The sequence below is a fragment of the Tachysurus fulvidraco genome, chromosome 23 (assembly GCF_022655615.1).
Source record: "Tachysurus fulvidraco isolate hzauxx_2018 chromosome 23, HZAU_PFXX_2.0, whole genome shotgun sequence".
NCBI lineage: Eukaryota > Metazoa > Chordata > Actinopteri > Siluriformes > Bagridae > Tachysurus > Tachysurus fulvidraco.
This window is the reverse complement of record NC_062540.1, coordinates 11,834,082-11,861,798: the sequence shown is the minus strand read 5'-3', so window position 1 is coordinate 11,861,798 and position 27,717 is coordinate 11,834,082. Positions and strand designations below refer to the sequence as shown.

General features: G+C 37.5%; 1 protein-coding gene across 1 annotated transcript in view; it reads left to right on the top strand.

Annotated features, from left to right (window-relative positions):
* Window positions 1-27,717, top strand: part of LOC113658304 (kelch domain-containing protein 8B) — a 92,922-nt gene that overhangs the window by 59,290 nt on the left and 5,915 nt on the right. Inside the window, exons 5-6 of the mRNA XM_027170660.2 lie at window positions 208-432; window positions 19,319-19,420. Coding sequence (XP_027026461.1) covers window positions 208-432; window positions 19,319-19,420 — 327 coding nt within the window. The remainder of the gene's footprint in view (window positions 1-207; window positions 433-19,318; window positions 19,421-27,717) is intronic.

The window sequence follows — 27,717 nt, the reverse complement described above, 5'->3', positions numbered from 1 at the left end:
GTACCAAAGACTTAAACTACTTCAGTCTGTGTTTACTGAATTTATAAAATACACAAGTTTCACTATTTGAGCTAAATTACTGAAATAAATGAACTTTTCTATGACATTTCAAATTATTGAGATGCACCTGTATATATGAGAAAATGAGAAAATCTGTTAACCCCAAGTCTCTTAATCTGTTCAATCTGTTTCTTGTCTGGGCATCAGGTGGACGTCAGGGCAAGATGCCAGTGACCGCATTTGAGGCCTTTGACTTGGAGATGAATAGCTGGACACGCTACCCATGCATCCCTAGCCGCAGGGCCTTCTCTAGCTGTGCCGCCACAGAGCGTGCCTTCTACAGCCTAGGTGGACTTCAGCAGCCCGGCCCTCACAACTTCTACTCTAGACCACACTTCGTCTCCACTGTGGAGGAATATGACACAGAACAGGGTGAGGCCTGCTCCCTTTCTCACACATATGTACAATCATGCACTCTGTCAGCACTGTGGCAAGGAAGAGCTCGAAGCTGTTTATCGAGCTCTGCTAAGTTTGTTCTTGTTCATGCAGCGCAGACCTACATTTAGGCAGAAGCTCAAACAAACAGCTTTGAAATTTGGAAAATGTAAGCATGACACATTACCAATGGTGAAAGTTTGATCTTGACATTGGTGGGGACATACTTTATTTGACATTGGTGGGGACATAATTTATTTGACATTGGTGGGGACATAATTTATTTGACATTGGTGGGGACATAATTTATTTGACATTGGTGGGGGCAACATTCCCTGTATTTTGTGCATAAAACTGTTGTTATAAGAATACTTTCTTCCTCACATACCGGTAGCCTGCATAATCACGTTGCATATTGCTTTATACAACGGAATATAGCTGCAGCCGCCCTCAACACATTAGCGAGAAAGACAAAGCCAATCAAACAGCGACGTGGGTTAGAGAGGCAGAACTCAAAAAAAGGCAAAGGCCAATCCTTTTAGAGAGTTGAGTTACAGAGGCGGGATTCATTGCAGGGGGTAAATCTGTTAACCGTTTGTGTTCCACTAGTTGCGCTATTTTTTTACAGAACGCCGTATAAAATATTTTCATCTTATTTAATGATTCCTGGATAAATGTTAAATGAAATAAGTAAAAAAGCACAAGACACAGACGGATATCAGTGGTTATGTATAAATATATATAGGCTTGGTCGAATTATTGCTAGGGACATGTGTTCCCTGGGGGGTTGGGGGGTTTGTTTCAGACAGGCGACTCCACCAAACTACGCCTAACTCAGTTGTGTCTGTGGGAGTCTGCTGGGATATAGATAGAACAGCAACGAAATCATATTAAGGCTATACATGAGAGATGAGTCTGGATGGAAGAACACACTATTTATGGCAATGCGATTTCAGCCATGACCTCGCAGGTCTGTCTGTGCTCTGACGTAAGGGCTCAAAAACACACCACTTAATACTATATTTATGGAGCCACAGCTGAAGTAAAACAAGCTCAAATTGAAAGCTACATTGCATAGGATTTAAAATAAAAATATAATACATGATCACTTAGCTAGCAGACAAAAACTGATTCATTCCTGCATATCCTATATAATAATTTGTTCCTAAATTAAACATTCCTGACCTTCTGTGAGTCACCCTGACAATACAAAAATAGTAAGAAACAGTCAGGGTTGTGTCATAGATGTCTGGTCTAGAGGGAAATGTATTTGTATATGCAAGCTCATCACTTTAGGCATGTAAGATGTCAGATTCCACAGTAACAGAGGAGAGCCAGAAAGTAGTTGACTAGACTGTTATTTAGAATATGTGCTGTTTATGAATGCACAGAATGGGTGCAGGTACATGGTGGCAGTGCATGGACACTGCTGTTGGATCTGTCAATCACAGCGAGATCTGACCAGCTGCTTAACCAGCTGTGCAGCTCTAAAAACAGCTTTGACAGTATCATCAATTTACAAACCAACTTTTTTTCATAACATGACAGCAGATAATTATATCCTCAGACTCATGCATGTCCCAAAATGTATAGTATCATAATAAATAGTGTTATGAATTATCCTGCTTAATGCATGGTAGTTTAACTGGTTAATCTTTGTACTCCCTGTGCTTCTGTTCTAGTTGCACCTCTGACCCTGTCCATTTGTGTTTGCCTTGAATTAGATTGTCTGTGTATGTCATGCAATTTTGTTGTTTTGTTGTGAGGTTTTTGCATGCATTTGTCTAAGTTCTATTTTCTATTTTTGTCTAAGGCCTATTTGTCTTTCTTTATTTGGACCCTGCTTGTGTTTCTATGACTAATGATGAGCAAAACAATTGCACACAGTTGTGTAATACAGCAGTGACAAAACAGGGTGAAAACAAAACTAGAATTACAAAGGGACATGTCAATATAAATAAAAAATCACAGACAGGGAAGTCAAAATGACACAGCGAGTGAGTTGGCACTAATGTGACATTGATATAGTAATGATTTACAATTATTGTATACAAATATAACATAGTTATAGGTTTAATATTGAATAAACACATTTATGACACTGACAATTGCTTTTGTTACATTTATTGTTAGAGTACAAATGGCTGATCAGATGCATATATTACTATTTTCATTTTGTTACCTGTTAAATAATAGATAAAAACAAAAATTTAAACAAAAAAAAAGTGTCTTGCTATATGATTTGCCACATCACCAAGCAATTCAAACCCCCACCCCACACACCCCTTGCTTTATAGTAGGCCAGTTTCTTTTGACCTAGATAAGAGGTTGAAACTGATGATGGTTTAAATTATGCAATCCTGTTAAAATCATGCTGGTTCTTACTGAGGACTATGCTTTATCTGTGTCCCATGAAATCCTATTCCCTTCTGTGTATCCCTGTGATATTTAATATGAGTGCATGGCTTCTTAAACTCATGCTACTCTGTGAAGTCTTACACATTGTGCTGTTCTTCTGAATGCTTTGTAGCATTTAATTAAATTGTCATTTCACTGGGCATGGAAGCTGCTGTGCCTGTCGCAGGCACTATTCGCGAAGGAGTCGGGTGAGTTTCAGTGATGAGTTCCGAAGAGAAATCTTTCACATAAAGCAAAAGACCCCCTGTGGGCTGTCAGCCCTTATCACCAGGAAATGTGTGTTCACTTTAAAATATCCTATCTCTGTCTTCTCATTTCTCATTTCATTCAGTTGTTTTGTGTGTGTGCATGTGTGTGTGTGTGTGTGTGTGTGTGTGTGTGTGTGTGTGTGTGTGTGTGTGTGTGTGTGTGTGTGTGTGTGTGTGTGTGTTTGTGATCGTGTGTGGACTCTACAGATGGTAATCTCTTCTGTTGAATTGGAGCTCAAACTAACCCCTTAGCTCATATGAGATTCCAACCTGCTTATATCAAACCTTTTCAGGTTTTCAGCATGCACCATTATCCTTGTTGCTGATTCGGTCAGGGAAATAGAAATGACTAAGAATGAACAGCAGAAACAATAATCAATAGCAGTGAAAAAGTTAGCCGATTGTGAAGCCTGAGAAGGCTTGGTGATGGGTTTTTTTTGTTGTTTTTTTTTTGCCGTACTGTGCAATGCCCATTGTCGGCCAGACAGAGAAGAAACATTTTATTGTTTAGGGTTGAGTAGATTATTTGTCATTTAATGTCTGACATGCTGGAGAGGAGAGGAGAGGAGAGGAGAGGAGAGGAGAGGAGAGGAGAGGAGAGGAGAGGAAGGAAAGGGAGAGGAGAGGAGAGGAGAAGAGAAGGTTGCATGGTACAAGCAATATACATCATAATACAGAACATTTGCATTTTAATATCCCATCACAAAAACTCACTGTTGCAAATTGTGCGGTGAATGGAAGTCTTTTAGGAATCTGAGATATGTGTGGTTAATAGACAAAAGTGTCTGAGGCCTGTGTATGGTTAAAAGGTTATCAGTAATTCAATTATCCCATTATCTATTGCTAAAAGGCTTTTAAGAAAGTATGTGACTAATTACAGATCCACGGATACTGACCATGGATATAATTACACTTTCCTGGTAGTTAATATACACATTTGTGTATACACATCATGAACACCTTTCTGTTAACCAAACTATGCTAATTGGACTCTCCTATAGTTAATATTTTCCAAGTATCTCAGTTTTTGGTTACGTCAAATATTTGCTTCTGGAGTGTCTGGCCCCCATTTTTAGCCCATTAGTTCTTTTATCAAATAAGTAAAAGAAAATCCAGGAGAATTTCTCTCTATTTCTCTCCCTTACTCCCAGTGCAGGTTATTTGGTTAATTACATGTGCTGAGTTTTTCTCCTGGGCTTGAGTTTTTTCTAAGAAGCATTTTCCAGCAGCTTAAAGCAACCATGCTTGAAAGCTGGCAAAGATGTTTGTTAAAAGGTAGCCCTGCTGCCTCGCCTGCTGTTCACTTCACTGTGGTAAGGGCAAAGCTGTTTAAAAGATTGTATTTCTTTCTGATATCAGAGGCACTTATATCTTTGTGCCATAGCCCTGTCTGCTTTAAAATTTTAAACTTTTGTTCTAGTTTTCTAGTTTACAGTCCCTTTTTACGGTTATGCTTTTCCATTTGGTTGTGTTTACAGTTTTCTCATGTGTTATTTGTTTTCCTATATTTTCATGTTTCAGTTTGTACAGTTGTGTTTAGTTTTTTTTTATTTAAAAAAGCCTTTTTGAAACATTGGGCTGTGTAAAAATGTTCTAGTGGACAATATTTAATAATCTACCTATAGTACATTTCAAATAATGTTATCATAATGCCCAGGGATGGTCTTGTTTGCTATTCAAGGTTTGTCCAACGTCTCTGTCATAGTTTCCAGACCCACTGCATCCATGGCCAGGCCAAAGTGGACAGTGAAGATAGTTGCATGAATAAACTAATTAAATAAATTCATTGAAACTTAGCTTTTTTAGTGTAACTGAGAATTGTAGGTGAAAAGAGGAGAAATTCCACATTTAGGTGAGCTCAAACTTAATTGGAGCTTAAAAAATATTGTGTTAAATCATTGTGACAGTTTGGATGTCAGCTTCTTTAAGTTTACAACAATTGGTTATCATGTCTGTTTAAGTTAGCAAGTTGGTGTGAGAACTGTTGCAGTAGATATTAACAATAATGACTATAATGCTGTTATAAACTAGAAGTGTCTCAATGACTTAAAGTCTCTTGACTTCCTTTCCTGTGGCTCAAAACGCATCCAATTCAAAACCCCTCAAACATAGATCTCTGCAATGACCAAACATCTCCACCATGGTCTCATTAGTCCAGAGTTGTTCCAAAACATTTGAGGTTTGTTCAGGTTTTGGAATTTGCCATGCAGTAGGGGTGACTTAGGAGAGCCGGTTGAGTGGAACGAGGGTGTACCCGGGGAAGTATTAATATTTAAATCCCTCATATAATAAATATTTGATTGATATACTTCGTTCATGATAACACTAACTGCAAATGCCACCTAGCCAGCAAAGAGAGAATGTTAAGAGTCACATTCTTTCAGCCGATGAGAGGGTATTATCTTTAGAATGCAACACATACTTATGAGTTTTAGTCAATTTCTATGCGTTAACCCCGTTAGGGGTCGCCGCAGCGAATCATCTGTTTTCACCTACCTCTATCCCTGGCATCCTCTTGCAACAATTAAATTCTTGTCCTCTTTTAACCATAACCATATATCTCTGACCTTGTCCTCAAAACAGCCAACCTGTGCTGTCCCTTTAATGTGCTTGTTCCTAATCCGCCTCTTCACCTCTTTTCCACAATCCCCGTCGCACTGGTCGGCTGACCCCAAATACTTAAACTCCCGCACCTTCTTGACCTCAGCCCCCTGTACCCTCACTGTTCTACTTCCGTCCTTCTTGTTCAGACACATGTATTCTGTTTTAATAAGACTGATTTTCATTCCTCTTCTTTCCAGAGCAGACCTCCACCTTTCCAGGTGTTCCTCCACCTGCTCTCTACTCTCACTACAGATCACAATGTCATCCACGAACATCATTGTCCAGGGAGATTCCTGTCTGACTTCCTTTGTCACCCTGTCTATCAAAATAGCAAAAAAGAAGGGACTCAAAGTTAATCCTTGATGTAGCATCACCTCCACATTGAACTCCTTGTCTCCTCTGTCTCTTTCTGGGCATGGAGCCATACTGCTGCTCACAAATATCAACTTCTTTTCTTAGCCTAGCTTCCACTACTCTTTCCCTACTCTTTAGCTTCATTGTGGCTCATCAAATTTATACCTCTGTAGTTGCTACAAATCTGCACACCACCCTTGTTCTTAAAGATCACTAGAACACTTCTCCAATCCTCAGGTATCTTCTCACTCTCTAAAATCCTATTGAACAATCTAGATAGAAACTCTCCGAGACACTTCCACACCTCCACACGTATGTCATCTGGACCAACAGCCTTCCCACTCTTGATTTGCCTCAGAGTCTTCCTCACCTCCGCTCTTCTAATATTTGCTATGTCCTGCTTTACAATATTCAGCTCTTTATTCTGTCTTTCTCTCTCATTTTCCTCCTTCAACAGCTCCTCAAAATATTTCTTTCATCTTCTCTGCACATTACACATCTTCTCTAACACTCCTCACATGTCAGCACTTTTCCATGTCTATCTTCATTCACCCTTATCTGTTTCACATCCTTCCCATCTCTATCTCTCTGTCTTGCTAACCTGTCCTACTCACTCCCTCGTGTCTAACCTGGCATACATCTCATCATATGCTTTCTGTTTGGCTTTGACACACATAGCACCCTTCTACCTGTTTTTCTGATCACTATTGCTGTTGTTTCCTAGTCATCTGGAAGATCTTCCTGACCACCCAAAACCTATCTCAGCTTCTGTCTGAATTCCTCACAACATTCTTTTTCAATTTTCAACACTTGGTCTTCTTTACTATATCTCCTTTCCTCTTCTTCCTTACCACCAGAGACATCTTATAAATCACCATCCGATGCTGTCTGGCAACACTCTCTCCTACCACCACCTTGCAGTCACTAATCTTTCTCAGATTGCCTAGTCTATGTGGGAATACTCTTTATCACCTCATCTAACTCACGCAAGAATCTCTCCTTCTCTTCTAACTCACAGCCTACTTGTGGAGCATAACCATTAACAACATTCAACATCACCGCTTCAATTTTTAACTTCAAACTGATTATCCTGATTATCCTGTCTGATTATCCTGTATCCTGTCTCTTTTTACCTCTAAAACATCCCTAACAAACTCATCCCTTAGGATTACTTGTACGCCATATTTCTTCCTATCTACACTATAGTAAAATAATTTGTATCCCCTCCATTACTACATACTTTGCTCCCCATCCACCTGGTCTCCTGCACAAATCGTATATCTGCCTTCCTTCTCTCCATTATGTCCGCCAGCTCTCCACCTTTCCCTGCCATTGTACTAATGTTAAGTTGTCCTATTCTCAGACCTATACACCTGCTCTTTCCTCTTTCCTTGACCAACTGCAGTCCAATTTTTGTGGGCACACTTTAGGCCAACAGTGCCGTCGTTGTTAACCCAGGCCACGATCGATCCTGTATGGAATTCTCACTGACGATTTGCATGATTCATTTTGGCACGTTTTACACCGGATGCCCTTTCTAATGCAAACCTCTGTTTTTATCTGGCTTGGGACTGGCACAGACGTCACTGTCTTGCAACCCCTGTGGCTAGATTTCAACAATACTTTCAAAAACAAAATTATTTCATACTTTCTCAAGTTGCTTATTTTAATAATAACATTGTCTTGGGTTATTTTCATTTGAAGCAATACATGTTTATTTGAGAAACCTTTTTGGCTACTTTATTCACTTCCTTTCCTGTATATCACTGACTTCCTCTGGATAATCTGTAGGATTGGGGGTTCTGCCTCTGTGGTCTCTTCAAACCACTTTATATCCTGTAAAGCCTTTCTCTGTGGACCAGAGCTGATCCCTACAATTCTGAGCTAAAGGCGTTCATTTCTATGTGGACCTCCATTCTGGCTCAAAACTACAACATTTCACTTGATTTCACTCATTATATTTAAACTGGTGTCTGCGTATGTGCATAAGAGAGAGAGAGAGTAGAAGAAAGTAAAAAAGATACTTCGTTCTTTGTAGGTAAAATATCATTATTATATTTCTGTAGTTAGCTATGCCAGCCGAAACCTCTTCTTCTTCTGTGCTTATACAGACAGTTATCTAAAAGACTGACATCCAGAATGCTGAATAATACAGTACCTCATTTTTCCTCAAGCACTGACATGAATTGAATTTTTATGCCAGCTATTACTTCTACAGTTAGTGGTTTTATGCTAATGTTCCCTGCAGCAGTGTTTTAAAATTTGCTCATTTTATTCTACATTAAGACAAATCTTTATTTGTTAAATATCTGTAAAATGTTATATCCCTCACAAAAAGTCTTTATAAGCTATGAACACGCTTCATAGTCAGTGTATATTTATTCCCTAGATTACAAGTCACATAAAATGTAGTACATTCTATTTATTCACTCGCCTTTTTTGAATTAAATTGTTCATATTAAAGTCAGGAATATGCCTGGCTGTAATAACCCTGTCAAAGCAATTTTCAAATCATGTGCATTTGTTGTTTACCGATGTCATACTGAGGCGGCTCTGTGGGAGGACAGGCTATTAACAGACAGCAGGGGTGTGAGGTTTCTCCTGTGCGCAAAGGTGCTGTAGGTTTGGTTCAATGGGAAGCTGCTATCCTCTTGTATTCACATGGGGTTTACTCTTAAACACAGATCAGATGGCTTGCTGTTTGTATTTCTATCCATGTCAAGACCAGATCCAACACAGTCTGACAGTCTTTCCCTAGATTCTTTGCATTAACCTTGTAACAATTTGTCCTATTTGTCTGTGTTCTAGCCCCTCATTGCCTTGACATTGCAGCATCCTTTCTCCTTTTGCGTGTGTGTTTGTGAGAAAGCGAGATAATGAGAAATTGTCAGTGGTAGTCTGCACAGGACTGAGACCAGTCATGAGTCAAATCTAGAGAGTGAGCCACAGAGTCGGGGTAAGCTGAAATATTGCAGCGCTGCCCTCTCCCCTCCACTTCTGTCTGCTCACATTGATACCGCACTGCGCATTTACACACACACAGCATGCATGCGCAGACTGAGCCACAGTTATCAACTGTGAGTCATGAACACTTGCATACCTGTTATAACAACTCACCAACAAGGAAATTAGTCCTAGAATAATATTGTTCACAATCAGAAATACAGTAGTTTAGAGTGAGGTTTGTGATGTGGGTTTGGAGAAAATTGTAATTGTATTGTAATGTTATATATCTACTATGTATATCCTTCCTTTTAGTTAGCCAGTGTTTATGCTAGGTGCCCTTTAATTAGAGTCACTATATACTCTCAAGAGACTCTCAAAAAACCAAAGTGGTGTGTGTGTGTGTGTGTGTGTGTGTGTGAGAGAGAGAGAGAGAGAGAGAGAGAGAGAGAGAGAGAGAGAACTTGCTTGTCGAATATAATAACCTTCACTCTTCTGGGGAAGCTTTCCACTAAAATCAGCCAGATGATCATTTATGAGGTCGGGTACTGAGGTTGGGCAAGAAGGCGTGTCTGTGTTCCAATTCATCCCATAAGGATTCCTTCCACCCCAGCCATGTCTTTATGGACATCACTTTGTGCACAGGAGCCATGTCAGGCTGAATCAGGTTTGGACCTCTTAGAAGAGAAATTGTAATTATATAGCAAACAAAGATATTTGATACAATTGTGTGACTCCCTGTTGGGGAAGAGCCACATATGTATGAGATGTATGTATGTCCATAAACCATTGTGGCCGTCATAAGACAAGCTTGTTGTCATGGTCACATTCATTATAGCATGCAACACATTACTCATGCCCTCACTGGTCTTTCATCTTCTTTCTCTTAAAGCTAATAAGAAGGAAAATTTAAAATGCACTGTCCCAGCAGCAGAAAAAGTTAAAGGAAAAACTTTGCCTTCCAGCACTGACTAAAGTTTTTTTCATACATAATACTCTACGTTTCCAGCATGTTTTTACCATTTCTTGGTGTTGTTCTTTTGAACACTTTAAAAATACAAATCTGTGTCCCTTTGAATGGGATAATAGTGTGACCTGAGAATTAATCACCTCTGTGTGATAGTCAGTATTACTAGTAATAATAATAGTAATATATAGAATTCCGTCTGCCTTAGCAGAAATTCAAGACATTTTTTAACCAGCAGTCATTATGGTTGCATTCACTTGCCACTTGATTGGTCCAGTTAACAAAAAGCATTAACATACAGTAACATGGTATTTTTGAAAATGAAATCTATATGTGGTCCAGTCAAACAAAAATAATAACTGCTGCTATTCTGAACATTTCACAGTCCTTTTTTTTCCTAAATAAGATGGATGATGTTGAATAATCTTATCTAACATTGGTAAGTTGAATAATGTTGGTTATGTATTATAAAATTTGCACTCACAATCTGCCGTCACTTTACATCACAGATTGTATATACAGAATTTAAAAACAGTCCCCTCTATCACTTAAAATGTTACTGAAATGATAACATGTAAAAAAAAAATGTTGGTGATTTACTGTTCTGTACTGTAAATGTTGTTTTTAGACTTGTACCTAACAGCAGAAGTGATTCTGCTTTATAATTCTTGGCTGTAAAATGATTCCCTGGTAAACAGCAATGGAATTTGATAACTCACATTAAAAATAGATGTTAAATAAATAATTTAGGATCTTCTAATATTTGACATAGACAACAAGAGATGTGCTCGGGTGGAGTGAGAGTGTGTGACAGGAGCCAAAATCCTACATTGCCAACTGTGCCACAGTCAGTTACTCCTCCACACCCAAAGGCCCTAAAAACGTGTTAGAACGTCCTGCATTGACATGAATGTTGGTCGTGATTTGTATGGATATCCCTCTATGATTAACTTCTCCAGTATCTTTTATATAACACAGACACATTTCTAATGTAGTAGAATGGCTGTCAGCAGGCATTCGCTAGAAATTTGTATACACATTTAACAACCCCATAGGGTGATGCAAAAAAATCCAGGCTGCAATTAGACCACAAATAGGCCTGTTTTTCATTTATGCTAAATCAAAAGTATCTGATTAAAGCAAAGCAAAGCTTTGAAAAGTTCTAGAATTTTCCACAAAAATATTTAATCTACATGTTATGTGGCAGTGAGACGAGTTATTATTGTCAAGGTCATCATAGATTTTTTTATTATTATTTTTTTATTTGAAGCAACAGCATTGCAGGACATTGTGTTTTTTTTACTTAAATTACATCAAAAGTTTAGTAAAGGATTATGAAATGACCTCAAAGACAGTCATATCTGATTAACTCACAGCACTTGCAGGATCTAGCTAACAAAAAGTGCTCAGGGATAAACAGCAGGCAGTAAATTACTGTGTCTTGGGATGATTGTAGCAGACACCGTGCAGCAGTAAGTGAATTACAATTCTAAATTTGCCTCATCAGCTAATGGGCCCAGGTTATCATGATTCAGCAGTGAAATCTATGCCAGCACCCTGCTAGCAAGCAGCTGTCTGTGTGGGTCATGTGGTTATTTCTTTACTGAACCTAATAACAATATAATGCTGTGTGCTATTCTTCTAAAACTCTGGCTATACATAGAGTATAACTGGATGTAAGTCAAGCCTCAATACTTGATTGATGCAGTGCAGAATCATTAAGCATTTATCTTAGCCACACATACTGATGTTAATGCTAATAGTCTGGTTGTGGTCTATTAGCTGCTCCAGTGTCTCTGTAAGTAGCGAGAAATGCCTCATTACCATCTTAGTCCTTGCAGCTGGGCTTTGGTTGATGGAGTGTGCCATGGCAGGGCGTGCTCAGTCATTAGCCGTGACGATTGTTATTGTGATTATGTCTGTTCCACCACTGTTTAAATCAGGCACTGCACATGCAGCTATACCAAGTTTGCCACCATACACAACATCTGCCTTCCACAAACACTGTTCTGACTACTCCAAAAAACAAGGGGCAAGGTCTGTATCTGTAACTGAGGAATCTCAAGCATTTTTAAAATTAAACACCACTTTAAGTGTTCTCTTTGTGTATGTGTGTGTGTGTGTGTGTGTGTGTGTGTGTGTGTGTGTGTGTGTGTGTGTGTGTGTGTGTGTGTGTCTGTGTGTCTGTGTGTGTGTGTGTCTGTGTGTGTGTGTGTGTGTGTGTGTGTGTGTGTGTGTGTGTGTGTGTGTGTGTGTGTGTGTGTGTGTGTGTGTGTGTTCTCTGTGGGCTCTCCTGCATCCTTTTCATGCTTTCTCAATTTATAAGTGCCATTTCCTTTCCTTTCTGTACTTCTGCAATGTTTTCTTTCTCAGCTGTCATAGTTTTCAGTCGTCAAGGTCAGGAGGCATCTGAAATGTCTATCAATGTGTTTTTTACTTTTCATTTAGAAAGGGATTATGCACATAAAATGCCCCCAGGTGGCATTTCAAATGGATCTTTTAGGAGATCTGTAATGCATTGCATACAATTGTAAATCAACCTGTGTCTCTACAATACAATTGAGTACCAAGGCCACTACTACTGTAATTCTACACATCATAACACACAAGATCTGTAACCCCCAGTTTGGAGAAAAGAATTTCAAATCTTTTCTTATTACATGGATCATTTCCAGAAAATGTAGCCAGATTATCATCTAAGTCATAATAGTAGAAAAGCACATGCTGCCTCTAATAACTAATAACACACAGTTATTAGTTATCTGTTGTGCTTGGAAGTGTGGAACATAATGGAGAAAGTTGCCTCAAGGTCTGAATAGCTTGCAATCACTGAAAACCCAGAATTTAAGAAAATGTTCACAACATTGTCTAGGCTTAATAGAAGTTGTTAACAAGACTGATCAACAGATACGGGGAAAATTTCGTGCTAATGGTGGTTCTACTAATTATCAAACACAATGGTTCACATCCTTTTTCCAACCTAGACTCTCAATGATTCATTGATATGTTTAATAAAGACATAAAAAGTACAATTTCAGTATTATTGATTTAGGCAAAATGATTTGGGCCACATTTTCAAAATTATAAATGCTAAAACTTTAGGCATTCCAAAGGGGCAAACAATTCTTGTCATGCAATGATTGAGGAAGGCCAACATACTGTAGCAAACAAACAAAAACACAAAACAAACTACATATTATCAATTCTGACAGATCTGTGGAATATAATAATAGGGTTGCTTTGGCTGAAGTCATTCTTTGTATTAAACAGCTGAAAACAGGGCAACAAGTATTATGAGCTGATGGATATTAAATGGATTATGTGTAATCCATTTTCATTCATGCTTTCTGGAGACCTCGAGTGTAAATGCATGTTGTTAATATCTTATCTTGATGCGATCAAAATGCAAAGCATGTGTAAATTATTCAATAAGACAACAGGGGAAATGAAAATGAATGAATGATACCTGTTGGATATGTGAAGAAATGTCTTTATCTTGACAGCGAATTTTCTTCATTCACACTCTCATTATCCATCTTTACATGCTGAGTGTTGTAGAATTGTACAGGTCTCAGTCAAAAGCTGGCTGAAATCAGCACATTTTAGCATAGGTCTTATTTAGAGCTCTCACTGGGATGGCCAAGAATTAGTCAATTGATCCACTCAAATCAGTTCCAGTGTGCAACTCTGTAGGGGAGAGAACGTTAATGATTTATTGGGAGTTGAAGAGCAGCTCGTTCCTGTGTGATTTCGGTGTGATTAACCAGGCACTTTGTCTTGATTTGCTAATCTTGATGATTATGCTCATAAGTTAATACTTTGTAATGCAAAGTGATATAAGTTGTGGGCAAATGCAGGCTTGTTGTTTTGATATATTTAATGACATTTTTTGGCTGCTCAGTAATTCAATAGGTTTCAATAGAAATAGTACAGGACAAAAGAGCAGCAGTAGACTAGCACCTACTCCTACTATATGGTTCCTTGTGTGTATTGCACTAAGTGTGTGTGTGTGTGTGTGTGTGTGTGTGTGTGTGTGTGTGTGTGTGTGTGTGTGTGTGTGTGTGTGTGTGTGTGTGTGTGTGTGTCAGAGATGATTGATTTGTGAGCTTTAAATAAACATTTCCAGGTTCTCATTTCCAGCTGGGGCATTGTTCTGAGTCTGCAGACCTGTCAGTCAACACGCACCTCCTGTTCCACAGAGAGAGAGAGAGATGAGCACAGCTGTGTCTGCTGAGAGATAGAGAGAGAAAAGGGTAGAGAATAACGAATCATAGTTCATCATTGATCTCTGTAATTACACGTGACTGTAATTATCAATGTTTTACATCTGCATTTTTTAGGAAATATATTAAACCCATTAAAACGTGACTGCGAGCAGTTGCCAATAACTCAGATTGTAACTGTGCCATGATTGTGTTCAAGGTAAAAAAGACCCCAGTGAGAGAGAGCTAGGCAGTACATGTGGGTATTCATTTAAATATGAAACATTGTCTTTGCAGTCTGAATACTGCATGGTAACACTTTACAATAAATGTACATGAATAATTATGCACTATTTTAATTTTTTAGATAATTTCCCTATGCAGCTGCATACAAAAATATCATTGGATGATGCTATATTACTTTCATATTTTACATTGATCCACCATAGATAATAAGATAATAAAAACTCTAATAATTTACTCTCAAACACTTTTGTGTCATTCTCGATCTATTTTCAGTCCTGGTGTAGTACCCGTACATGCTCTGGATGGCTCTGGGCCAGGGCTTTGCTCTGTTCTCCACAAGGATGAAATTTATATAGCAATATTTATTCATTTTGCAGATACTATCATCTATTAGCATTCTTATTGTTCTAAAATTATTTTTCAGTGTTGTCTTAAATGGTGCATGTTTGAGTTAATAAATTAATAAATAATTAACACCCCTACTCATTAATTAATACATTAAATAATAAGCATGTTCTAACATGTAATGAAGGTGATTGTTATTCACACATGAATTCATAAGACTCACACCATAGTTAAGTTAGAGCTATATTAGTTTGTGATTATTACATGCCTTAACTCCTTAGTTCATAGTGAAGTAAGTATTAATTAAGGTATTACTGCATGATTACTCATGTGCTGTTATTGTAAATTTTCAGTGACACTGAAAACACTGCAAAGTATTTTGGAAGCATAGACTGCAGTGCAGTATTCAGCTCATGATCACAAGGTTATGGACCCAAATCCCTTTATGGCGTCTTAGAAGTGAAATGAATTGTCCAAGGCCTGTCAGGTATAACATCTTTGTAACTGCATGAAACATTTATGTCTGCAAGCTTTGAAGATTTTTGTGTTCTGTTACAGAACTCTTTTTTGTTTAAAAGCATTCTGATTTTAACATGTACAAAATGATTTATTCATTTATGCTTTCTCTAATTCACTAATTCAATTAAATTCCAGTCCCTCCAGGATTATGCTATTTGGTTATCGCACAAATTAATGCAAGATCAATCAAACTTGAATTTGCATGTGTCAAACATGAGTACAGCAGTCCTAGAAAGTAGTTACATATGTGTCTATCTATGTCTTCACTGGAACTTGAGTGCCCTAAACTCCTTTTATTTGTTTTGTGCACATTTAAACCAACCCAGGGTTTAATGCACCACTTCATAGAGTCCAAGTTTATACCATGAGTTCCCTCTAAAAGCTACTAGACCTGCACACTTCTTGTATTTCAGCTTAGAGTTTCTTACTCATGATTTCTTATCCAGCAAAAGAAATATTTTTATTCTTGCATTTTGTAACAGACGGTGATTTTCCTAGCAGATGTTTGCGAACGAAAGCTTGTCTTCATTTTGAATTCCTGACTTATCATAGATGGCAAGAGTAAATTGTGTTTGAAAAAGTGTCTTTTCAAATCTAAAAAAAAAAGAAGAAGTGTATCCTAAAATAGAAGTAACCTACATTTTGGATGCTAATGAAGTATCTAGTATTTTATCTAGTTTAAAATGTAGTAAGTTTAAATATTTAATAGAATATTTGACTGCAAATACTGATCCAAATGCTTTCAAAAAATATGTCTCCTCTGTGCTGAAAATTAGCTACTAATTTACACAGCATGTGTGAGCTCTTTTGCAAAAAAATCATGTTTGCTGCAGACAGGGATTTGATCATTATCTTGTATTTCTTTACATTAAACTAGGATAATATTGTATATGAGATTATAAAAAATGGGGATTTATACACCAGTACCAGTCAATTAAGTAGGCAATTTAATCAGCCTGTGAGCATGCCCATGGTTTACCTACTACTTCTCTTCTAATGACAACTCACTGCAGCACAGTGTATGCAATGTAAATAGCAACACCTTAACAGACTTCCAAAGCATCCATTATCTTGCTATTAATCCAGATTTTTAAAAAGCTGCTGATTAAAATGAAAACTTTATCTTTACCTGTGGATGCTTCAGAAACAATTTCAGTGATGGAAATCTGCATGTCTGCTTAACACCCCCCTTTCTTTCTCTCTCTCTTTCTCTCTCTCTATCTCCCCTTGTTCTCACTCTCTCCTTTTCCCTCTTTTCATTTTTATTTTAATGTTATCAGCAACCCCTTTAAAAACACTTGCCTGCTTCTGATTTTCTCAGGTCACCTTTGTCTCAGTGTTTCATGAGCTTCATTAACTAAAGTGCACATGTGTGTGACAAAGAGAAGGAGGCTTGCTATTGTTTGCTTACTTTCTGATTAGCGGCTAAATGAAAAGTTACCGGAGACTTACTTTTTTAAATGCCAAGGTTGACAGCACTCAGTAAAATGAGGAGAACACAATTAGAGGCTGGAGTCTTCTCTTTGTATTCCTACCACACAGCATTCACTCACTCGCTTTGTTTTTGTTTCAGTGCATGCATTTATTTTGCTAAGTCATATGAAGACAAGACATGTCTCTGGCCATTCTCCTGCCTTTTGTGTCAGGAGAATGGCTTTTCTGTGCAAACTGATAACTACTGTATCACCAGATGTCTGTTGTATTTTGCATCATTCTGTGTCTTTAGGCAGTTTCTGAAATCTTCACACCAGTCTGTACTGTATAGCACCAAGGTCAAAGTCACTGAGAACACAATTGGCATTCAATTGAAGCTCTTGAACTGTATCTATATGATTGTATGCTTTGTGTTGCTGCCACATGATTGAGTGATTGGTTAATTGCATGAATCTGCAGGTGTTCCTAATAAACTGATCAGTATTTTTAACAGTTTTCTTTTGTGGTTATGAAATTTGAAAATAAATAAAATACCAGATTATATAAAAAGGTTTAAGTACAAAATGTTTTGTTATTTAAAGTGGTGATTAGGATAACACACAGTGAACGTTCTGAGTATGTTTCTTATTGATTGACACAACTGGGGTAGTGCTGTAGATGTGTAACACTCCCTAATGATTTCCTTTAATGAGGCTTTGGATCCCAAGATCAATATATTCTATAATTGAGAGTGTGGTATGGTAAAGTGGGCATATCCACTTTGCAATCAACAAATGGACATGAACAAGGAAGCTGACCAAGATCAAATCTTTAGTGTTTCATTAGATTTCCTACTGAAAGTGAGAGAGGCGCTGTGTGATTTCACAGAATGTCCTGTGTGAAAGAGGTCTCATTTCAGAGGCTTGTTGACTCGTCTTAATCATGTGGAGCATATAAACTCCATCTACATATCCTTTTCTTCATCTTGTTACCATGGAGAGGAGATTTATGCGGAGAAAAGTTTTAGAGCACTGATCTAGAGATCTATACCAAGATTGAAAAAGAAAAGAAAGAGAAAACCAAAAGCTGTAAGTGATGATAGTTTATTATATGTGACAGACAGCATCAAGGAAGGGCTTAAGCTCTATGCTGTATATAACTGAGTCTCTCATGCTCCTTTTCTTCTTAATGTACAATCCAACATCCAGTGGGTTATAGAAAATGGACATAAACAACACCATTTAGTAGTATTGGAATGAAAAAAACAGTTTCTAATTTTTAAAATGACATTTGGGTTAGAAATCAGAAGATTACTAGGAGTTGATATAGCTAAATCTCAGCTTTCCTTTCTGGCTGCTTATGATTGTTATATGCATAGCAAGTGTAGTATCACTTCCCAAAACCCTCTCTTAGCACAGAAGTAGAAATAAGATGTAATTACTATGTAGTGACTCACAAGCAGTTGGTTCTGTTGATAAAAACATGGTGTAAGAATTAGGCGTTTGTTGTGTTTTAGGAACAAGCAATTAAATACAGATCATATAATGTTTTAACTACAGAATATAGCACGAATCTTATATCTTATAGTGTTTATTGTGGGAAGCTCTCTCTGCACTGTGTGCAGCTTATAAACTGTCATTCTGTCTTTATTCAGTACTGACCTTTGAAGGTTTTCTCTTTAATTCCTATTGATCTCTGCATTAGTCTAAGTTTAATATATTTAATCCCTTGATTATTTCAAATGATTGGGAATTTTAGACTGTGGGCATTAAAAATAAAATCTTGTACACTTTAATCCATGTTTATTATCAATGTAATAATACATTTTCACAAAAATAATGATAGAAACCTTAATGACAAAAAAGCAGAAGGCACTGTAGGTACCCAGCTCTTAGTGGAAAGAAGAGGAACTGATTTGGATTGGAGATCTCAGAAGCACACTTGCACACAGGCTTGTTTTGGCATGTGTGTTATTAAAGAAAATAGAGTTCCTGACATTTAAATTTCTGTTTTCTATTTCTATAGTTTGTCACTAATGGTATGGAAACCTTTGCACTTAACTCAGATCATTTTGAGCTCACAGAGCAACACTGTTAATAAAATTGTGTTGATGAAATGTTTGTTTTGTTCTCCAAACCGAACAGGCGGTTCTGTGACAAAGATCGAGACAAGTATAATGCAGAGCCAGGGTGCCAATAAAGGACAGTCATGCACTGCTTTAGAACTGACTGAAGGTTTCACAGAGACAAACAAATTGCACGTTTATTTACCAGACAGATGGCTCTGGAGCAAATCAAACATGTGCCTTGATACTTGACTTGTGTTGACCCATCCACATCTATTGGCGTTCTGCTTGCTTTGAGTTATTACATTCATTATCAAGGCATTTTACAGAGCACTCACGCTCATGTCAGTACACATACCATGACACATGACACACTCCTGCTGGACAGTCAGGTTCCTAATTCATTTTATAAACATGCCAGTACTCACACTTGTCAGAGCAGAGCATCAGTAGAGGAAGGTACACATTTAGAAAAACATTTTAAAAGATTTCTTTCTTTAATTGTCAGATCCTACGCGAACTCTCCCCTGATCACTGACCTTCTTGTTCTTTTGCATAGGTGTTTGGCTGAAGCCCACACGGAGCTGCCGGATGAGAGAAAAGCGTGCAGACTTTGTGGCTGGCTGTCTCGGTGGACGGGTGATTGTTGCCGGGGGGCTGGGTAAGTGTTAATGGAGTGTGCCATATTACCAACATAACTCAACCATGACAACTTCTAGAGTTTGTTCAAGGCAGCAGCTGTCATTATACAACTCCTACACAAAAATTACCTTATGCTCAAACGTTCCAACAAGTGATTATGTTTATTAATGCAGCTTGACTTCATGACTAAATCATTAGATATTTAAAGGTCACATTTTAATAAAGGATTGCTGCACAAATATTTTCAGTTTAGTTCAACTCCATTATTTTGCTCTTAAGGTATGACTAAGTAATAGCAAAATGCCAACTCTTAGAAGAGAGCAAATCCTTGAATAAATTCCTTTAAAAATCAGCTCATTTAATCAAAAGCAATAACAACAACAACAAATAACAATACAATTCTTATAGTGGAAGTGCATCAAAAAAAAGAAATAGTAAATGTTTTAAGAGAAATAACATACACTTGCAGTTCTATATTAAAAGGTTGGTTCATTACACATAGTTAATGTACTTCACATACAGTAGTTATATGCAGAGGTGGAAATCTAGTGAAGTTCAATTACTGCACCTAATTCTGATTAAGTCTTTCACTTTGGACTTGAATTTGGGATTTTGGTAACATTTCAGAAGAAGTATATTTAGAGTGTATTCAACACATTTTCATTACATTTTTTTGTCTTTCCCTCCCTATGTCAAGGAATCTCCTTAGTGTGATATTTCAAATAGAACAGTTGGACGATTTGTAGGGTTTAAATGGAATTATTATTGTAACCAGCAGACAATCTGATTAGAATTTGGAATTGATCCAAACAGGTCCAAGGTTACAGCAAGGTCAAATGCCAACGCAGCCTGCCAGTCTTGTTTAGTGTGAAATCTCCAGCTTGAAGGTTAGGACTTATATGGTTATAGGATTTATTATCACAGCACATACCATGGTTTCCATACCATTAGTGACAAACTATAGAAATAGAAAACAGAGAAATGTAAATGTCAGAAGCTCTATTTTCTTATCATAACAAACTTATTGATTTTTGTCTGAAATATTTTTCCTTCAATAACTTCCCTATGGTTTGAAATATATTTTAAGTGTATTTCAGGCACACAAATTAGTAACTTGTTAACTAATAAGTAACTTGTTAAGTAATAAGATGTCTTTTTTGCACAAGTCAGCATCAAGTCTCTAAACTGTAACAGAACTGATAGCAAGAATGAGACCAGAACTGTAATCTGTTTATTAGTGTGCACTCTTTGTATTCTGTGAGCCAGTCTGTATTGTCACAGACTGGCTCAGACTGGGTCTCATCATTCAGCTAGTGTGATTTGAGACATGCATCTTTTTTTCTTTTCTTTTCTTTTCTTTTCTTTTCTTTTCTTTTCTTTTCTTTTCTTTTCTTTTCTTTTCTTGTTTTTTTCTTGAATTTTTTTTCTTTTCCTTTCATACTTTAAAGTTAGTATATTTAGAATTTTAATTTTACATTTATTTAGGTGAGTAGTGTCACTTTTACTTAAGTAAATAGTTTGTGTAATTTTACCAGTTCTGGTTATATTCCAGAATGTACACTGACAGTCAAATATTTCTAAAAACCTTTTAGCCTTTTTTTAATATTCTATTTGTCCTGAGAACTGAATCAAAAAATATTTATTAAATAGGAGAGAACAAGAGATATTTATGTTATGTAGGTGTTAGACTGTCGAGTAGTATTTTATGTAATTTTTTTTATGTAGTATTTTATGACACCTCCAAGTGTCCCTGTCTTTAATAAAGCACCTGTTAGGATTCCTATTATCATGTGAGAGTGACAAGGTGATACATTCCCCAAAGTGTTTGATGAATAAACTATAGTAAAACATGGATTTCCAGGATTTCAAAAACTTTTAGCTGACAATGTACTATATGTTCATTCGTGCAGCATGTGGCAGACAGCCAATATTTTCACTCCTCAAACGTTTTACAATTAATTTTAGATATTTAAGGTACATGATTAATGGTTTATGATTCAGTAACAAGGTGTAATAAATGTGCAGCCCTGTTGATGTTAATGCAACAAATAGGCTGCAGCTCAGATAGATGTGACATGCTGCATGCACTTTCTGAATGAACCGTGAAACTGATCTGATCATTTGAGCATTAAAACATGGAATTGACCCTGCACACAGGCTAGACCCTTAACATTGCTGCACTGTGTGGTTCTTCTGCTTGTTGTGTTTTTTTCTGGTCATTATGGAGTATTTCTATTAGCACTATGAGTAATCAGCCTTGCTGTTTTCTGTCAGTGGAAAAAACAGCCAATTGTCCAACACTACCACAATGATACAAATACTATTACATTGCTCACCGGTATCTGTCATTGATATGTTGTGGCCTTGTATTCACACGCTCACATTAAACACAGCTGTCACTCTGTTTATAGAAAGAGCTGAACCGGGCACACATTATTTCACTGCATGCAGGAGACTTTTGTTCTTGTTTCACATTCATTGGCATGTGCATAAAGAGTGCTTTAAGCATCTATATACAATTCTTATGCACTCGTAGATCACTTTAAATCTAAAAAAATAGAGTGGTTTGCTCAAACAAAAGCAGTAAAATACATATTTTTCACAGCTACTATCTCAATTTATTCTGAGCTGGGTATAATCTATAAAGTAAAATCTCACACTTGACTTCATAAGACACTGAAACACTGGTCAAAATCATCATACAGTCATGGTTCTGTGGCTTTCACATCAACATAGGATGAGACTGAACATTTTGTTCTAAATGCACCTGTCATTAAGCAAGGATTATTGACAAGAATCAAAGATTTCTAGACAAGATGACAGGTTTATGTCATCATCTTAATAGAATATTATCAAATGATCATATATATTATCAAAAATTCTAAAGCATAAACCCACCAGGAACGTCAGTGCTCTGTTAAGCTTGCACAATGTTTTGGTTGCCTGGAAACCTAAGGTAAATACTGTAGCTAACATAATGTATTAAAATATGATGAGCTAGTGAGCAGATGTTTTGACTGTTTTTCCACATACCGTATGCTTCTTGATTTGAAAAGGTCATACATTTATGCACATAATCTGATTGGTAAAAGCAGGTGTACTGTGTTTAGTGCAGCAGGCGGTAGGGTTCAGAATATAAAAAAAAACAGATGCTATTCATTGTTGATATGCACTGACATCAATCCATCCATTCACTTTCTGTACCACTTATCCTACAGAGGTTCACAGTTAACCTAGATTCTATCCCAGGGGTCTCAGGGAACAAAGCAGAGGAGACTCTGGACAGGGTGCCAACCAATCGCACACACTTACACAACAATTCACAGACTACAGATCATTTAAAGATGCATATCAGCCTATGGCACATGTCTTTGGACTGACAGAGGAATCCAAAGTACCCAGAGGAAGTACTTTGAAGCACAGGAGGGAACCACTAACCACTAAGCCACTGTGCCCCCACTTATGTACACATTTTTTGTTTAAATATGCCTAAAAAATCAATAATAAATAGGGGGTTTGTTTTTCCTTTTTTGGTGGTTGAAACAGTGAAGAAAATACACCCCTAACTGATAATCTTCTGAGCCTACTTCTCTGCCAGCTTAAAAAAATGAATAGCCCGGAAACATAATCTTCATGTCCTGGCATGCACGCTAGTGATATTTCCAGTCCTGAAGGGATTGCTTATTAAATTTTCACTGGTGTATATACTTGGCAGAAAGGCTGCATACAGCATCATGAGTAATAAAGTTTACTATTGATTTTGAATCGATCGGAATTTGTTAAAGTGTCTATTGTTTAAAAAAGTCTGCTCTGGTATTGCCTTATCGCCTTAACAATCCAAAAGCATTTACCATCTTTTTTCTGTACAGTTATGAAGATACAGTCAGATCAACCCACTGATCCCAGGATGTCAATTAGCTAATGGATTTGTTTAGAGTATTCTACACACTGCTGCCAAAGCCAACAGTGTAACATCTCTCAAAAATCACCTCCTCTTCCTACATTGCTCACATCTCACAAGAGAGAGAGCCAGGTTTGTTCTTCAAATAACGTTACCTAGCAGAGCTGGTGAGAGATTTCTGCCACTTCCTAAAAATATACATGCAGCAGAATGATGCAGATGAAAATGCAGGTTTTATTTCATCACTGTAGACATTTAGAGGGAAAATACAAAAATGGAATATGTTTTTAGCCACAGTGGAGGTTTATAGAACTGTAGCGCGTGCCCTTTTTTTTCCAAACAGATTATTATTCTTCAAACTGTTGAGTGTGTGTAGGGTTTCTTTCAGCTTGACATATGGAACTAGCACTTTCTTCTTTCCTTATCTGCTTTTTTTTTCTTTTGGCACAGAATCATACACACACGCACACACTCTCTCACACACACACACAAACACACACGGCATACTTTCACAGTTCAATTGATACTATAATAAGATGGGATATTTCTGCAGATTTGCTTATGTTTTCAGAATTTATGTCTGTCATTAATTTGGAACTCATGTTCAGGAATTAACTCTCCATCCCTAATAACCTTGCCCACCATCACAACCTTATTCTAATCTTCTTTTACTGAATCTAGACTCCAACGGATAAAGTATATGACAAACTAACACACTCGTTATCCCGTATTACACTAATACCTTATATACTGATCAACCACAACCTTAAAACCACCTGCTTTATATTGTATAAGTTCCCCTTGTACTGCTGGAACAGCTCTGGTTCATTGAGGAAAAGGCTCCACAAGACCTCTGAAGGTGTGCTGTGGTATCTGGCACCAAGACATTAGCAGCAGATCCTTTAAATCCTGAAATTTAGTGGGGCCTCCATTGATCAGACTCGTTTGTCCAAGACATCCCACAGATGCTCAATCTGATTGAGACCTGGAAATTGTGAGGCCAAGTCAACACATGGAACTCTTTGTCATGATCTCCAAACCATTCCTGAACAGCTTTTGCATTGTGGCAGGCAGTATTATCCTGCTGAAACACACCACTGCCATTACATTAGTGACATACCTTTACAATGAAGGGGTGTTCTTGTCTGCAGTAATGTTTAGGTAGGTGGTATGTGTCAAAGTATAATCCACATGAATGCCAGGAACCAAGTTTTCCCAGCAGAACATTGCCCAGAACATCACACTGCCTCTGCCAGCTTGTCTTCTTCCTATAGTGATTCATCAGACCAGGCCACATTTCTCCATCAGAGTCGTTCAGATCCTTACACTTGCCCATTTTCTCTGCTTCCTACACATCAGCTTCAAAAACTGACTGTTTACCTACTGTCAAATATATCCCAGTTTTTTGACAGGTTGTAACAAGATAATCAATATTATTCACATCACAGGTCAGTTGATTTAATGTTATGTTGATCAGTGTAGATGTCCATGCTCCTGCAGGTGAATATTCAGTTCAATTCAATTAAAATTTATTTGTATAGCGCTTTTTACAATTGATATTATCACCAAGCAGCTTTACAGAAGAAAAACATAAAACAAAATGTTTTTATAAAGAATAATATAAAGATTAACAAAATACAAAATTTAAGATCAATATTAGACATATTTAAATGTGTTTGTATTTATCCCCAATGAGCAAGTATGAGGTGACTCATTCAGTCGTGGCAAGGAAAAGCTCCCTTGAATGGAAGGAAGAAATTATAAATATATAGTCTGACAAATGTTGTCATGATGCACATTACAATGAAAAACCACAATGCAATGAATACAATTTTCAAGTATCTTATAATCATTTGAGGCAGTTAAGCACTTTTGCTGCTATAACAGAATATAAAATGTAATCAAATCAGTAACATTCATATAAATGTACAGAGGAATTCATCAACTTCCTGTGCCTGAAACAAAAGCTCTTTTAAGCTGCAGAAGCATTAGTTCACTGATGGAAAGAAAGAAAACCTGGAGATTTCTCATTGGATGGTGTTCCCATTAATTGAATTGCTGCATTAATTGCTGCATTTGGACAGTTTGGAGTATTCAGGCTGTCTGCAATAGCTATTTCAAAGACTGAAGCTTTAGAAGGGGAAATAAAAACAGAGAGAGAGAGAGAGAGAGAGAGAGAGAGAGAGAGAGAGAGAGAGAGAGAGAGAGAGAGAGAGAGAATATTATAAGTATTAAAGAAGCATCAAGTCTCATTTTGCAGGTGTGCCTATCCTGAGTCCTGAGTGATTTAGGTGTGCGTGAGCGAGTGAGCATGACCAAGTTTATGAGCCTGTTTGTGCACTCATGTGAATGTTTGAAACTTTTAGCCTGGGGATAGCAGTAGAACCACACAATGAATTAAAGAGAATGTGTGTGTATGCGTGTGAATGTGTGTGTTGGCCTGGGATTTGCAGTAAAATCAAACAATGATTGTGTGTGTGTGTGTGTGTGTGTGTGTGTGTGTGTGTGTGTGTGTGTGTGTGTGTGTGTGTGTGTGTGTGTGTGTGTGTGTGCGTGTGTATTGGCCTGGGATTTGCAGTAAAATCAAACAGTGATTGTGTGTGTGGGGGGGGGGGGGGTGGCCTGGGATTTGCAGTAGAACGAAAACAACGAATTAAAGAGAGGCCAAAAGCTTAAAGCCATTAAACCAGGTCATGACTGCAGAACATTTTGACTCTTCTGGTAAATGTGACACACAGCGCATGTATGACAGTCATAGTAAAGCAAGACATAATTTCAGATATGAGCAAACAGAATGCTTCAGCCTGCTTATTTTATTTGGGTTAGAATAAATTGTCATGTTTTTAGAGTTTTGAATAATAACATATATTTTTACAGCTGATCATTTAAGAGTATTATCCAATGTACAATGAACACTGAACAAAAGAGTTTGTCCATATTTTGGCTCTTTTACATTACATTAAATAGATTAATTTGTAGACATAAGTGGGTAGATATATTTAGTTTTCTGCATTTGTTTTTTAAATATACTATATAATACAATATATCATATAAAATATGAGCTTCTCATATGAGCACTCTTTACTGACAGCTGCTGTTGCCATGTCACACATCATGTGATGGTTTACATCTGGATTATTCCTGAATTACACTTCATATACATGTACAAATTTAGAAGCAGCGCTAACATGATATATTGTTGACATACTTGCTTGCATACCTTATTTACATCAGGAGGATTAAAAGAGATATTAACGAGACTAGCAAAAACATTCTTGTTCGGGATGTTTCCATGTCGACTGCTGAGACATTCAGCAGTTTCATGCCAGCTATTCTGGGATGATGTCAGTGTGCAGCAGCAGAGAAATGTTAAACACCTGGATAAGCACCATTAGATTCTCTTTAAAACTTTCCACTGTTGTTTTGATTGTTGTCAGGAGCTCAGGACACGCACACACACACACACACACACACACACACACACACACACACACACACACACACACACACACACACACACACACACACGCAGACACATTTAATGAGTTACTAATTAGTCAAGTCCAAATGTTGGTAACAAATTACTAAACAACATCAAAGCAACATGAGAGGTTATGAAATTTAAACCTGGCTCATAGGTTAGATCATAACCTGTCTCTGAGTCCTGTTTGTTTTTCTCTATGGATATATATTTATTTATATGAAAATGAGACAGGTTGTTTCGAACAAACTGCCAGGAATTTCATGATCGTTGAAAACTGCATCGTGAGGGAATTCTGAATTGGTTTAGCTCCCCAAAAATTCAAACGAACGATGACCTATCAGGTCTGCGAGGGACACTCTTAGTGCCTCCCCTGCATGAAACAAATTTGTGCTCATTCTAGCCTCAGTTGTTAGAATACAAAAATAATGTAGCATTTTTTTTAACCCACACACAGCAGAGAGTCTGCATAATGCAAGTAGTGGGAGCTATATTGGGAATCTCGGAGCAATAATGAGGGTTTGCGCCTAGTGTGCCATGTCATAACTCGTCTCAGTGCAGACTGCAGGCACCACGGTCACGTTGTCATTTTCTGATTACCTCCCCCAGGAGCTCCAGTGGCCCTGCATTTGTTCTTCCGAGAAATTATGATGACAAAAGTAACCCCCAGCATCGTGCACATGCTCACATCATCTGTGCTTCAATTTGAGTCTCTATGGAAACTGGTACAACTTAGCCGTGATGCGTGGTGATGTTGGTCTCGCCACCAGACCTCACGAAGACAGAGAGAGGACGTTCTACACTGTGTGCTTCTCCCTGGGAAATGGAGAAAATCTCTTTTGTCGAAAGTCAAGAAATATTGAGTGCCGTGGCTATGGCGGCCTTTTATATAGTCAATGTTGGGGTGAAAAAGCAATGAAGCATTGCCTGCATT